The following is a 15,594-nucleotide window of genomic DNA, read 5'->3' as shown; positions in this document are numbered from 1 at the left end:
TTTACAAATCCCATCATTCATCTATACAGTATTTCACATTTCTGAATCAAATGTATGACTTTAGTCTTTTTGTAAAACATCTCATCGTGACTTTTTGGTGATTACATCATTTTTTCCTGTCCTTGGATGATGGTAATTATTAATTATGAGTAGGATTCTGCTGCTCTTCACCGAGGATGGGGAGGAGCTAGGACATGTTTAAAAAGTGCACTCTACTCACTTTAGAGCTGTTTTATGAGCTGCTGTGAGTAGAGGACACTAGACTTTCTGCTCCTGTGATTAAACGTATTAATTAGATGATTTATCTCCTCCTGGACCAGCACTTTTCTCACCGTTCTGTTGACCTTCATCACTGACCCAGACAGAGACCATGTGATGTTTGCACTACAGGAAACTCTGCTGATCATCACAGTATTATGTACAGTATGTTAGCCTAGGCAACTGGCTGCCCGGGGGCCACATGTGGCCCTCGGCCTAATTTTATGCGGCCCCCAAAGTAAATGTACAAAATGACAAAAAAATGTACAAAACAAGAGCAAGAATACATTAAAAAATACAAAGAATTACAACATTGCAGGAAAATACAGTAAAAGACAAGAGAAAAACACAGAAAGTACTAACAAACACATAAAATACTACAAAAATTAACAAAATAACAATACTAACAAACAAAATTACAGAAAATGACAAGAAATACACATGAAATGACCTGCAAACCCACAGTTATAACAAAAAAGCAAAGCAACAACAGAAATAGATAAAATTTACATCAAAAACGCAAAAATGGCAGCACAAATTCACGATATGACAAAAACAATTATTATTATTATTATTATTATTATTATTATTATTATTATTATTATTATTATTATTATTATTATTATTATATATAAATGGTGAATGCTATCGACCTCCTTTATTATTATTATTATTATTATTATTATTATTATTATTATTATTATTATTATTATTATTATTATTATTAATAATTATATATATATATATTATATATAGATGGTGAAGGCTATCCAGGTGCTGAGGATCCACCTCTTATATTATTATTATTATTATTATTATTATTATTATTATTATTATTATTATTATTATTATTATTATTATTATTATTAATAATAATAATTATATATATTATATATAGATGGTGAAGGCTATCCAGGTGCTGAGGATCCACCTCCTATATTATTATTATTATTATTATTATTATTATTATTATTATTATTATTATTATTATTATTAATAATTGTATATATTATATATAGATGGTGAAGGCTATCCAGGTGCTGAGGATCCACCTCTTATATTATTATTATTATTATTATTATTATTATTATTATTATTATTATTATTATTATTATTATTAATAATAATTATATATATTATATGTAGATGGTGAAGGCTATCTAGGTGCTGAGGATCCACCTCTTATATTATTATTATTATTATTATTATTATTATTATTATTATTATTATTATTATTATTATTATTAATAATAATTATATATATTATATATAGATGGTGAAGGCTATCCAGGTGCTGAGGATCCACCTCCTGGAGCTGGAGAAGGTGAACGAGCTCTGTAAGGACTTCTGTAATCGTTACATCACCTGTCTGAAAACAAAGATGCACAGCGACAACCTGCTCCGTAACGACCTGGGGGGGCCGTACTCCCCCACCCACACCGGCCTCAGCATGCAGCAGGTCAGTGCTGTTATTTAGCACCTGGCTCACGGTCCTCACCGCCCCTCACTGTGTCTCCCTCTATGATTCCTCCAGGAACTAATTCAGACCTCCTCTCCATCCAGCACTGTTAACCCCTCAGGGATGGTGATTCCTGCTGGAGGTCTGCAGCAGGGCAACGTCACCATGACGACCATCAACTCCCAAGTGGTGTCAGGTAGGCTTCATCATCATCATCCTCATAGGATTTGTCCCTATAGTGTGTCCATAGGATCTGTTATTTATACAAATATTTATAGATTTATTATTTATTTTAATCTGTGTAAACAAAGAAAAAACAGACATGGCTAGTTTACTTTGATTTTAAGGTTTAATCGAAATAATTTGACTTTATTCTCAAAATATTACGACTTTTATCTGTAGAAACAAACAAATAAGGTTTAAATATAATAAGTCTGACTGGTGTAAAAGATTCAAAACTTTACACTTTTGATTAATCAATAAAATAAAATACTAATTAGATCACAATGATATTAATGGATGCCACAAAATGTGAATTTCAAATAGCATTTACTTATTCCTGGGGCTGTAACTTCCTGACTTTGAGTGTAACTTCCTGTGGTCAGTGGGCCAGTGGTTCCCAAAGTTTTTCTGCTGCGCCCTCCTTTTATTTATTTATTTATTTATTTATTTATGTATTTATTTATGTATTTATTTATTTATCAGGGACATTTCACAGATAACTACAAAGTTTAAGTTTTATAAACAACAGTTTTCGGTCCAACTCAAAATCTAAATATTCCACAATTAGCATTTTTTTCTCCCTTTATAACAATTTCAGGTGCAGAAATGAAATTATTCCTTCTAGATAAAAACATGTTGACTGTTTTATTAAAATCTAATGTCAGACATGAATGCATCATCCATCAGAGCACAGATGCAGGATTTGACATGAACATACAGTATAAAACTTATCATCTGAACAATGAAAAACTCTCAAAAGGAATAAAAAAAAAAAAAAAAAAAAAAAAAAAAATCGCAAAATTATTTGAAACAAAATTTAAAATTGCAATCACATATTTTAGAACAGTAAAAACGCTTTATTTATTTATTTATTTAACTTTTTATGCCATTCTAGGTCCCTTATTGTGCCCCCAGTTTGTGAACCACTGATCTAGGCTATACACTATTGACCTACAAACCTTTTATGAAACAGTGTGAGTTAAATAGTAGTAGAGCTGACATGCTCATACAGTATATATATTAAATGTTTGACATGTGTCTAGTGCTATTGACTGGTGTGTGTTTTTACTGCTGCTGATGAGGGAATCCTTCCAGACTGGGTATCTGCTGAGTTCTAATAATGTCAGGCTGCTACAGTGAAATGCTAATCCTAGCCTGTGGAGATGATCTCCATCTGCACCCTAAAGCCAATCGATGCGTCTGTCTTTGATCACACACACACACACACACACACACACACACACACGCACACAGGCACACACGCGCACACACACACACGCACACGCACACACGCGCACACACACACACCAGCTCCTTGATCGAGGCTAATTAAGCCCAGAGCATAACAGTATTTTCATCGTGGGGTTAAAGGTCATTAATCAGTTCCTCTGGCTGCTGTTTGTGGCGTTCTGATTGGTGGTAAATTATCCCCTCAGGTGGAACCCTGTACCAGCCCGTTGCCATGGTGACGTCGCAAGGCCAAGTGCTAACACAGACCCTGGCACCAGGAAGTATCCAGATCCAGAACTCACAGGTAAAAACTCTGACCTCTGACCCCATAACCTCCCACAGACTCACTTTGTGACCACCCAGTGGGCGTCGCTGTCTAAACACTTACCCCGCCCCCCCGCTGTGGGACAAAATGAAAGGTGTTTGTTCTCTGACACTCACAGAGCTTTAGTGATGCAGATCAAAGTCATGTGAGCACTTTCTTCTTCTTCTGTTGAGGCTTTTTTTAATGTGATTTTGTCAGAATAAAGAGAAGGTTAAAGATGCTGCACACACACCTTTTCACTGTTTTGTTTAGTACACTCACTGATCATTTAAAGCAGTGGTCCCACCCTGGGACCCACATTTTTTTTTTTTTTTTTTAGAATTCAACCAACAAAATGTTTTTTTTCAAAAATAGCTGTTGAAAACACATAATGTTTTTTTCCAACATAATCTACATATTTTCATGTGGAGCATGCATTTCACAGCATGCCTATCAAAAGAAAAGTTTCTTTCAAAATAAAATACACCATGAGAGCCATTAAGCAATTATTTAATTTTGACCAGCTGTCCGTGATCCACCCAGTACAGGTCAACGACCCACTTTTGGGTCCTGACCCACCAGTTGAGAATCACTGGTTTAAAGGTCCAGTATTCTGCTATTTTTCACCCATCTTCATTTGTTCCAAAAACCCCAACAACAAAGTGTTTGAGGTTTATTTGTTGAAAAATCACTTTCATGACGCTCCTAAAAACAGGCTGTTTTTGGGCTTTCATGCATATGTACGGGTGTAGATGCTGACCCACAATGACCGAGGTTACCCCTGGTAGAGTTTCCCTCTATGGTACATTTTAGGGCCTCCAGTACGGTGGCTGAAAAGGGGGGACCAAACCTTTCCGCTGATACACTTCTTGTTCTCCTTCGTTAGGAACACTGACCTGTTTATCTGTTTATTGTTGTGTTTAGAACACAGACATTTAACTGCGTTCTGGCGCGATTATATAAATATTGTGAGAACTGCTCTGTCTCGTGACGTCACAGTTGTTCAACCGGAGCGCTCTGTGACGCACTCAAAACACAACCGGTGTGAATTACTGGACGGCGGTGAAAAACCGAATCGGTGCCGTGGTGCAGCAGAGACGTATCCAGTGGAAACCCTGGGTGAGAGACTCTGATGAGGGCAGTAAACATATATTTGTCATTGTTCAATGGTAAACAACCCTGCCTTCTCCATGTTTGTTTTACCTGTGAGGTCATTTGAGAGGGAGGAGCTCACATTCTTATGTAGTGTAGGAGGAGCCAGGATTGTCAGGAGGAGGAGCCTCTGCTCCCTATTGACTCATAAGGGAGCAAAAATCCAACTCGGCCATTTGGAGCTGTCGTTTTACAAAATGTTTGATAGCAAGGGTTTAAGTGGTCTGTGTTTGGACCCTGAACTAAAATGTTTGAGATGTTCACCATCCTCTTCACTGTTGTTGACCAAAGCCTGTCTTTGTGTTCAGTGAGAACTGGATATTCAGATGTTATTGTTTGGAGTGCGACTGCTAGCAGAGAATTATTGACACAGTCTGAGACACACATATGGTGTGTGTGAGTCCATGTGTCGACTTTGGCTCAAACACACTCGATCCAAGCTTGATTTGAGTCATTACGACGAACACTGAGACAGACAGAGCATGAATTTCAGACTAAAAATCACAGCCATTGTGTGATAGAAGCATTAGGGAAAACTGTGAGTCCTGCAAATATTGTGGTTTCATTGAATGTGTGTCTTTGTAGGAACTGAGACAATCTACAAATGAAATATTTGGTAATTTACTCAACGATTCATGTTTCTCAGTTATTTTTACTTTCTCCTGGTTGATCTAAAGCAGGGGTGTCAAAGTGATTTCAGTTCAAGGGTCAAATATGGACCAGTTCGATCACAGATGAAGTTTTAGGCAAGAAAACAACAATTGCGCCGATTGTAAAGTTGCCAAAATAAACAAACTTTTTACAACATTTAGCAACAAACCACATTTAAAATAATGTATGTGAAATTTTTAATGGTACTTTTGACCAGATGTACAGCAATTGGGATTTTTTATTTTTCTCATGAAAATATAATGTCAATGTTAAATCTAAATGTTAATTATTAAATGTAAATATTAATTATTAAATTTAAATGCTAAATGTAAATGTTAAATGTTAATCTAAACCTAAATGTTGAATCTAAATGTCACGAATTAAACTATAAAAGAATGAAAATACTGTATATGTGAATTTTTAAATGTTAGACTGTTGACCAGATTTACAGCAATATTTGTGAAATTTGGAGGGGGGTTCTTGTAAAAAAAATAATGTCAATGTTGCTGTAATTGCTAAATTTAAAATCTAAATCTAAATGTGAAATGTACTTTTGACCAGATTTACAGCAATTTTTGTGAAGTTTGTGATTTTTTTTGTGTAAAATATAATGTCAATGTTTAATCAAACTGGTAAATATTAAATATAAATGCTAAATATGGCATTGGATTTATATAGCCCCTTATTTTGGTCAAAGCACTTTACATTGCATTATTTTTTTTTCACTTAGTAGCGGTAAGCTACTATTGTAGCCACAGCTGCCTTGGGGCAGACTGACAGAAGAAAAATGTTAAATTTATATGTTGAATCTAAATGTCATGGACAAAACTAAATATTTAGCTAATTCACCGGAAGTACCAAAATAAAAGCTCATTGACACAAATGATTAATGTTAGTCAGTTATATATATATAGCTAAATGTGACAGATACCAAAATTTCCTTTGATTTTTTAATTTCTTTTTATACATTTTGATTCAATTTTAACAATTTAAACAATTTACAATTTACAACTGAATTATTTTGAAATTTACACAACAATTCATGTTTTGTCTGTTATTTTCACTTTCTCCTGTGGGCCGAATCAGTGCTCTGAAAGGCCACATTTTATCCCCTGGGCCTTGAGTTTAACACGTGCTCATCCTTTGCTCTACAGTAACAAACTACACACTATGCCAACAGCTATTTGAGAAATAATTTCTGCATCATTACTTAAACTCAGTTACCATGGTGACACTTAAGTAGGTGTCTCTGCCCTTGCTTCAGAGAAAGAGATAATTGGTATTCTCCCTTTGTTTCCGTGGCAACAATAAGTAAGCCCTATGATCAGCTTCTTTTTCCCTCTCCTCCTCCTTGTCCTCCTCCTGTTCCTTGTCCTCCTCCTGCTCCTGTCCTCCTCCTGTTCCTGTGGTGAAGGTGAACTTGGACTTGTCCTCTCTGCTGGGACAACGAAGACAAGAAGTCCAAGAACAAGAGAGGCTGTTCTTCCCAAACACGGCCACCCAACATCATGCGCTCCTGGCTCTTCCAGCACCTCATGGTGAGAACCAAATGTCCACATGAAGAATCTAGATCTCACATTATTATCTACGAATGTGTTTTAAAAGCATCGGCCAGCAGTGCTATACTATTATTATTATTAGTATTATTATTATTATTATTATTATTATTATTATTCTTATTAATAATAATCAATGTTATTTTATGAACATGTTTTTAACAAGTGGCATTTGAAGCATGTCTTTTTAGGACAAATTTAAAAGTTCCAGGTTTATTGTTGTGTTCAAGACAGGGTTGGGGTTGAATTACATTTTTAAAATTACAGTACAGTCTCAATTACTAAATTTGAATTACAATTAATTCCAATTACTGAGCCTTTGATAAATAACTCTTATTAAACCTAACCTTCCTCTTGTGTTAGCTTTCTGTTAGCATCTCTAATGCTAATGGGTCAGTTGACCATGTCTTAAGTCAGTTGTAAAATACACCTAATAAATATTATCTATCATCTAATTAGTTTTTCATCTCTTGTTTACCTTGTAAGGCTTCCTAATCAATGAATATATGGTATTCATAATTTTTGTTGTGGACTATACCCATATATTTAAATTATTTTTTAAATGGTTAAAATGATCCTCAAGAGAAATGAGAGGAGGAAAACTTAATATGAAACATATTTTAATAATTGTTTACTACGTATGCCTATGTGTAAGCCATAGAACTGTAACATGGTTCCCCATTTTAGCATTTTATCAAATTGTAAATGACATTTTTCTATAAAATGTTCATGACCATTACAATTACAAAGTCAATTATCTGAACTAAATTACAATTCAATTGCAACAGGGTTTTTTCAATTATAATTACATCATAAATATAATCAGTTACCAATTTATGCAATTACAATTCTAATAAACCCAACCTTGGCTCAAGACCACATTATCCAAGACCAAAACTTTGGGAGTCAAGACCCAAATTATCCGAGACCATAAAAAAATCAATTAATAAAATCAGTTAAAGAACATTCTCCCTCTTTAGTTTTGGATTTTTAAAATACATTTGACAGACAAGATAAAAACACGAATCAAAGAGATTTATTTTACCAGGTTCTTTTCCTCATTCAACACTACAGCGTCAACAGATTAATGGCACCATTTCAGTCCCTCTGGAATACAAAACAGGGATCCCTCAGGGCTCTATATTGGGCCCCTTGTTGTTCTATCTCTATATTAATGAACTGCCAAACATCTGCAAGAGGCTGAGTGCTTTATGCTTTATGCTGATGACACTGTGATGTATATCTCAGCTCAGACTCCAGAAAAGGCTGCAGAGCTACTAAACAAACCATTAGTTAGTGTCTCCCAGTGGTTAGAGGAAAACTGCATGTCTTTAAATCATTCAAAACAGTTGCTATGTTTTTATCTACACAAAAAAAAAAAAAAAAAAAAAAAAAAATCACTAGACAACTTTCAGATACTGATAACAGAAAATCTAATCAACTCCATAAAATATCTTGGAGTTGTCTTTGAACTTGTAATTTGAAGCACATATAAAGAAAACATTACAGACTATCATACCATTTTGAATGGCTTTCGTTTAATAAGATCTTGTTTTGTCCATACATGCTGCAAAATTGTATTTCCATTGAATGATTCTCTCCCATATTCATGCTGTATCACTGTGTGGGGACAAGCTACCCAGTTGGCCATGAAAAGTACCACCTCTCTGTACAAATAGGCAGTAAAAATGTTGGACAAAAAGGTGGCACTACTGTACAATTGTAGAAAAACTATTTTAAAGTCTAGATAGTTTTATTACATATACATTCTTGAAATTAAATTGCAAATGTGTGTATAATCAAAGTGAAGCACTGGTTGAAGTTAAACCAAGCGTGTGAACACTATTTTTTGAAAAGTGTCTGAATAATTTATATTTTAGCATGTGATACTGTATGTATAACTATGTATCACTGTTGTCTTTGTCTGTCTTATATTGGTGACCAGGTCTTGGCATTGGTTGCTATGTCAGATGTAACAATGCTTTCTGTTCTGTCCTTCCTAATAAACTAATACATACATAAATATACATTATCACATTAGTAAAGTTAAAGAATTGCAGAAATCAGTGCTGGTCTTGACAAAAAAAAAAAAAAAAAAAAAAAAAAAAAAAACACGAGTCTGGGACACTACAAGATCGTGGCAAGACTAAGTAAAGATGCTTTCAAGTCCAGAACAAGGCCAAGACCTTTAAAAATCTGGTCTTTAGACCAAGACCAAGATCTGAGTACAGTACCTACAACATTAGCCAGGTTGTTTTGCTAACAGGACATATTGTTTGTTCTCTTCCAGCATCCGTACCCCACAGAGGACGAGAAGAGGCAGATTGCAGCTCAGACTAATTTAACCCTACTGCAAGTGAACAACTGGTAAGTCTGTGAGAAAAAAGGCATTTACTGAACTCTAACCGCCATCTGTTGGACAGACAGCCCAGCTACATGTATGTGGAAAAATAGAGCAAGCAAAATAAAATCATTTCAGCTCACATGAACATTTAGAATTTGTGACTATACTAATGTACATGCTGTTTTACATAATATTGTTAATATTACGTATATTTAATAGTCCGTTTAAGGGTGAAATTTTCATTCTGAGCACATTCAGGAAAAATTATGTCTAGGCTTGATACTTTTTAACATACTGTTTTCAGTAAAATGTGACCCACTAAAATATCATGTGTGTTGCTCAATAAAGCAGAAAAATTCAACATTTCTAGTTAACCTCGTTCACAGGTGGTCAAACTCTTTCAAACATCCTAAATCGTTGTAAATGACCAAATAATGTAGTTGTGAATATCTCAGTAGGTTGCAAAGGGGCGTAAAATATCTGCAAAATTTCCACAGGAACTTAAGGTCGAGAATTTTGGCAATATTAAAAAAAAAAAAAAAAAAAATTGGTAGGAATTGTGTGATTTTAAATCCTTTGTATTATATGCCAAACAAATATTGGCATCCATCCAAAATAATACACTTTCAAAAAACACATTTAGACATAAAAATGAGTGACACTTGAATGTAAAGGTTAATTCTGGGAGGATACACATTTTTTGCTTCTGCCTGTTTCAGTCTTGTTATATATTTTAAATTGTGCTTTTTGTTTGAATATTTTGTTATATAAATAATACACTGAAAAAAATAATAATAAAAATAACCTACATAGGTGGAAAAAGAACTTAAACCAACATAGGAAATTCAACCGAAGGCATGGTTAACAGAAAACATAACTTTCTTGTCTTATCGTCTGAAAGGGTAAAACAGGGACATTATTTACATAAATAAACTCCCATTATTAATAAAAGAGTAAAAAAACAAAACAAAGTGTGGTAAACAGAGCAGAGTGGTGGGACTGCTCTGAAATAGTCTCTGGGAGTGAAGGGAGTGAAGGGAGAAGCTCTATTAGTCCAAGACCCCAGGTGAAGGTAATCAATCAGCTGGTCCCACAGAACCGCTAACATGAACATTAAAGTTCCACCTTTACATTACACCATTTACAACATCACAAATGTGCCTGTAATGAAATTTTCACCCTATTCAGTGGGGTAAATATAATATTTGGCAGTCACCGATTGTGAAAGTTGTCCCAACCAAATGTCTGTGATTTTCATCATAGCGACACTTCAACTGTGAGAGACAGAATGTGAAAATAACTTCATTGTATAATGGTGCAGAATAAATATTTGGTAATGTAATGTAGCCTTGGTTGGCATTGACAGAGGTCACATGCTTCCTCTTCACCAGGTTAGCATACACAAACACTGTAGCTGATCTCTAGAGCTGTGATGTTTTGGGGGCTGTCGCAATACGGACGTTCAACTCCCTCCACAAATGTTCTATAGGGTTGAGGTTTAGAGACTATAGGCCACTCCAGTTCCTTGAAATGCTTTTTACGGAGTAACTCCTTAGTTTCCCGGGTGGTGTGTTTGGCTCTCTAGCTGTGTTTCCAATACAGATTTTCACAAAAAATAATATTTCTAAAGTTTCCACAAGGTCTAATGTGTGTTTGAAGGTATTCTATCTCTCACAGTTGAAATTTAGATATGATGAAAATTACAGACCTCATCTTTTTAAGTGGGACAATTTGGACAATCGGTGGCTGCCAAATAATTTTTTTGCCCCACTGTATTATTTTTCATTTACTCAAAAAAAGGAACAAGAAAAGGTAAAACTTTAAATAAACTAACACTAATATTACAGTAATAAAAGGCTAGTCTGTGTGATACCCCAAAGATTCATTCATGCATTTCTTCTATTTCAATTTCAAATTTAATTTAACAAACCCTTGTTTAAACTGATTGTTTTCCACTCCGACTTGATCCAATGAGTCCTTTCTCTCCCTCTCAGGTTCATCAATGCCCGTCGGCGTATCCTCCAGCCCATGTTGGATGCCAGTAATCCAGACCCAGCTCCCAAAGCCAAGAAGATGAAGTCCCAGCATCGTCCAACGCAGCGTTTCTGGCCCGACTCCATCGTGGCCGGAGTTCTGCAGACGCATCGATCTCACACGGGAAACAACTCAGACAGTGAGCTGGCACTTTAACGCTTCATCAGGTTCTGTCTATTGGATCTGCTTATCCAATCTGAGCTGAATCACTGCCAAAGGCTCCAATGGGTTTATGTGTCACTGGAACAACCACTAGATGTCAGTAGAGCATCGTATTCTAGATGTAGACATTATAGCGTTATAGATAGTGACAACTTTAAGAAGAAACAAAAACATTTGTTTTGTTTGAGGCAGTGTCAGAGGAAGGATGAACAGCAGGACTTTTGTAGTGATGGGCAGGAGTTAAAAAAGAACAGTTTGGTATTCCCAGGATCAGCAGCTTTTATCAACAAATCTCTAAAGTTTGGAGACACAAAGGGATCCATGTGTGTTCTGTAAGTGCATCCTTTGTGTTGAACTGAGGCTCAGTTTATAGTAGAAAACATCATGGCCCTCATTTATCAACCGTTAGTGAAAACGGGTTCAGATGTGAGTTCACATTGTGTGGTAGAACAGGACCAAGGTGTAATTCATCAAACATTGGTATCTGACTAATCCCAGCGTACCAATGATCAGGTGTTGATGAATGTGGCGGCTGAATTTGAGTGTCATTAACATGCTACGCCCTTAAATCTTCCTAGTTCGGAGGCTCCGCCCACTGAGGTCAAACAAACACTGGTGGGAAAATAAACATCTGAGGTGGAGCAAAACAAAGATGAGCTTTCTGAACGTGTGAAAAGTGGAATTAAAGGAGCTCATTTAAACGCTCTGTTAAAGAGGATCAGCTACTGAGCAGGAGACGTCTGCCCCCCTGTGTGCACTGAGAACAAATTAACAAACTTCACAACAGAAATCCTGGAGACACACAAGAAAATATTACGTTTTTATTAGAATCAGTTGTCTGCACGCTTCAGGCAATAAATAACACATTAAAAGAAATAAAAAATGACTACTTTACATTTTAAAGCATGAAATAGGTCCTGTTTCCTCCATATTAGATCCCAGTGAAGAGTTCCTGAGATGTGGCTCCTCAGGCTGAGCTGACACATCAAAAGAAACTCATCAATGCAACATTGTAAAAAGTTTATTGATTAGGCTAAAAATTATGTCACACACTTTCTCTGGGGTACAGCAGGGTTCCCAGGGTCCAATACAGAGCAGAAGAAGTGCTCCTGTCTGTGTGTGTGTGTGTGTGTGTGTGTGTGTGTGTGTGTGTGTGTGTGTGTGTGTGTGTGTGTGTGTGTGTGTGTGTGTGTGTGTACGTTAGATCTGATCGTGGCGTACGATCACATCTCTATTGATTAATACTGAAGCTTAGTGAATTTGGTCAAACTCATGCCAGGGTTCTCTCCAGTGCTATTGAGCATAGGGACCCCCGACATTGTGATGGCGCCCCCTATGCTCCATTTCCAACAATGTAGGGGGGATTTTCTGTTGTTTTTTCCTGTTTTAAAGGTACCGTTGTAATAATTGTTGGACACAAAGGTACTCCCAGACGTTCACTGGTTGTTTTAACTTCCTTTTTAATCTGAATCACCCAGAAACACATTAATCAGCCGCACCGTCTATCTAATACAGACAATCTGCTGAGATGTTCCTGTCTTTATCTGAGGACCCAGAGGACCCCTGATGCCACTCAGCTGTCCCCGATGCTGCCTGTGTACATTCTCTGCTTGGTAACCGTAGTTACCATCCAATATAAACAGATTTTCAATCAGGACGTAGTGTGTAGCTGACATTTAGCTGCTTGTCATGTTCATAACTCACAACAGATCATTCTACATGTGCGCTCATATACACACGCATCGTGTTCAGGTTTAAAGAGACATCAGCTTCATTCTGGTCGGACAGATTTGGGCCGTGTTCGGCTTGATTAAAGCTCTGTGTGTATTTTCTTTTCCTCCGTTTCCTCCGCACACGTGTGTGTGTTCGTTTCAATATTACTGCAGCTCCCAAATAATACCTCATTTAAATTTTTAAAATCGCATCTTTGAATCAGTCTTTGAATCAAATGTTATTTGTTGTATCTACAGTGTGTATATTAATTAGTGGAGGGCCTATATATATATATATATATATATATATATATATATATATATATATATATATATATATATATATACAGTATAGAGCTAAAGGTTATTTGGTGAAGTGGTGAAGGTGATGATGAATGTAGTTAGAGAGTTACTCATGCTTGGTATATAAAGTAAAGTAAGACTATATATATATAAAGTAAAGGAACAAAGATAAAAACCAAAAACAAATCCCAACTATAGCTTTACATCACTAAATTGATCCTTAGAAAGTTATATATTTGAAAATCGTCCACGCCGATGGCCCACGCTTGTGCACCAAACAAACCCCTTGTGCTGTGAAAAACTCCTGGTGAGAACCCTGAACGTGGAACGCTCAGATCTGAACGTACCAACGGTTGATAAGTGAAGACTTGTCTTTAAAGCTCACTGACCGTCTGTCCGTCCCTACAGACCCTCTGACCATGGACGGCCTGCAGTCCCTCTCCTCAGACTCGGCCACCCTGGCCATGCAGCAGGCCATGCTGGGGGCCGACGACTCCATGGACGAACGGAGGAGGAAGAGGAGGAGGAGGAAGAGGAGGAAGAGGAGGAAGACGACGGGATGGAGGAGGAAGAGGAAGAAGAAGAGGACGGAGAGGACGAGCGTGACAGGAGCAGGGGGGGGCGGGGCGGAGGGATCTGGACTTGGAGCTCAGGGAGGAACTGGGTAACCAGTGAGGGGGGGTGGGGCTATGGGGTGAACTTTGACCTCAGACTCCAAACGCACCACAGTCTTCATACTTAGTGCGTTTTCAAAGCGTTTGATGAGAGACTCACGGTGAGCCTCGTCGCACACACAAATGTTGTGTTGCGTTTCACACAACAACAGCAACAATGATGTTTCCGTACGGTGCGACGTGATTGGACAGCAGATATTGGGCTATTTATTCAATCAAAGGACATTTGGAGCACAAACTATGACGTTTGGATTCACACATTTTTGCACAATGACAACTTTTGACTGTATGTGTAAAAACTACTTTTGCTGAATGTATTCAAAGTGCTGCACACATGATGGATGACGTGTTTGGTCCCAACCCAAAACTTCTACTTTCATTTGCAGAAAAAAAAACACAATGGAAACATTTGTTCTTGGATAGATGGAAAAAGCCAATAAGTATACAACATGTCCACCATCACAGTGTCATATGTTTCCATCAGTAACCCAGAGGATAAGGTCAGAGCCTGGGGAGGAAACACAGCTGAGAGAAAACGACAATCACGCCGCCTGAAACAGGTTCAACAATCTGCTACACAAAGCTGCACAATACCACACACAGTGAACACACACTGGCTTCCAGGAGAGGTTTTTATCAATAATTACACTAAACATGTGAGACTAAACTCAAAGATGTCAAATATTTGTGTGATAAATTTAAATAAATAGATTTGAAATAATAATAAAAGGAAAACTACAATAAACAAAGAACACAAATCATGCAGCATTCACCATTACTTTTTACAGGAAATTCACATTGACCTCCTGACATGTTTCGACTGCCAACTGTCAGTCTTCTTCAGAGGCATGTGCAGAACACTTAGCTCCCACACTTGAGACTCTTTTCCTGAAACTTGAACATCTGAATTTAGAAAAAAAAAAACACACAAATATCTTGGGATAGGACGTGACGAACATGGTAACATGACCACTTCAAAACATGGCGCGTTACGTGGGGACAGAAGAGAGACCCAGACATTTCTTATCATTAGACTTAATCATTTTTAATGCCACTTTAGACGTGAAACAACCTTTGAATGCAGTGTGTTCTAAGGAGGTTCGGAGGGTTCATCTTCCTACAGAGAAGTTTCACGGGATGAGATTTCACCAGAGTTACCAGGCTCCTCCCCCAAAACAACCTTCAATGGAAACACATACATTTTAGAAATATTGCTTTTATTTTGTGTAAATTTATAATGGAAACAAAGCTAGTGACAGTTGGCAGTCGAAACATGTCAGGAGATCAAAGTAACTTTCTCGAAAAAATTTAACTTTAAGGGAAATTCCACTGTTTTTACAAATGTGGCCTAAAACCTTTGAAATGTACAACACATTATTTTGCACCATATTTGTTTGTTGAAGGACTCCTACCCAACAGGACAATTGTGTGTCTTCAACTGTCTGTGATGACTCTCTAACTTCAGACACCAGAGCGTGTCAGCACACTGAGCTCTTCTTCTCTGCTTCATTGTCGACTACCAAACCTCAGAGT

The 15,594-nt window shown here is 36.8% G+C and overlaps 1 protein-coding gene across 1 annotated transcript in view; it reads left to right on the top strand.

Moving 5' to 3' along the window:
• Positions 1 to 14,129, top strand: part of LOC114475310 (homeobox protein PKNOX2-like) — a 126,634-nt gene extending 112,505 nt beyond the window's left edge. The window contains 9 exon segments of the mRNA XM_028466001.1: positions 1,532 to 1,717; positions 1,793 to 1,913; positions 3,376 to 3,473; positions 6,691 to 6,717; positions 6,719 to 6,814; positions 9,123 to 9,199; positions 11,171 to 11,349; positions 13,796 to 13,888; positions 13,891 to 14,129. Of these exon segments, the coding sequence (XP_028321802.1) occupies positions 1,532 to 1,717; positions 1,793 to 1,913; positions 3,376 to 3,473; positions 6,691 to 6,717; positions 6,719 to 6,814; positions 9,123 to 9,199; positions 11,171 to 11,349; positions 13,796 to 13,888; positions 13,891 to 14,129 (1,116 nt within the window).
• Positions 14,130 to 15,594: the final 1,465 nt, after the last annotated feature.

The sequence above is a fragment of the Gouania willdenowi genome, chromosome 14, assembly GCF_900634775.1.
Source record: "Gouania willdenowi chromosome 14, fGouWil2.1, whole genome shotgun sequence".
NCBI lineage: Eukaryota > Metazoa > Chordata > Actinopteri > Blenniiformes > Gobiesocidae > Gouania > Gouania willdenowi.
This window is presented reverse-complemented; position numbering and strand designations above follow the sequence as displayed.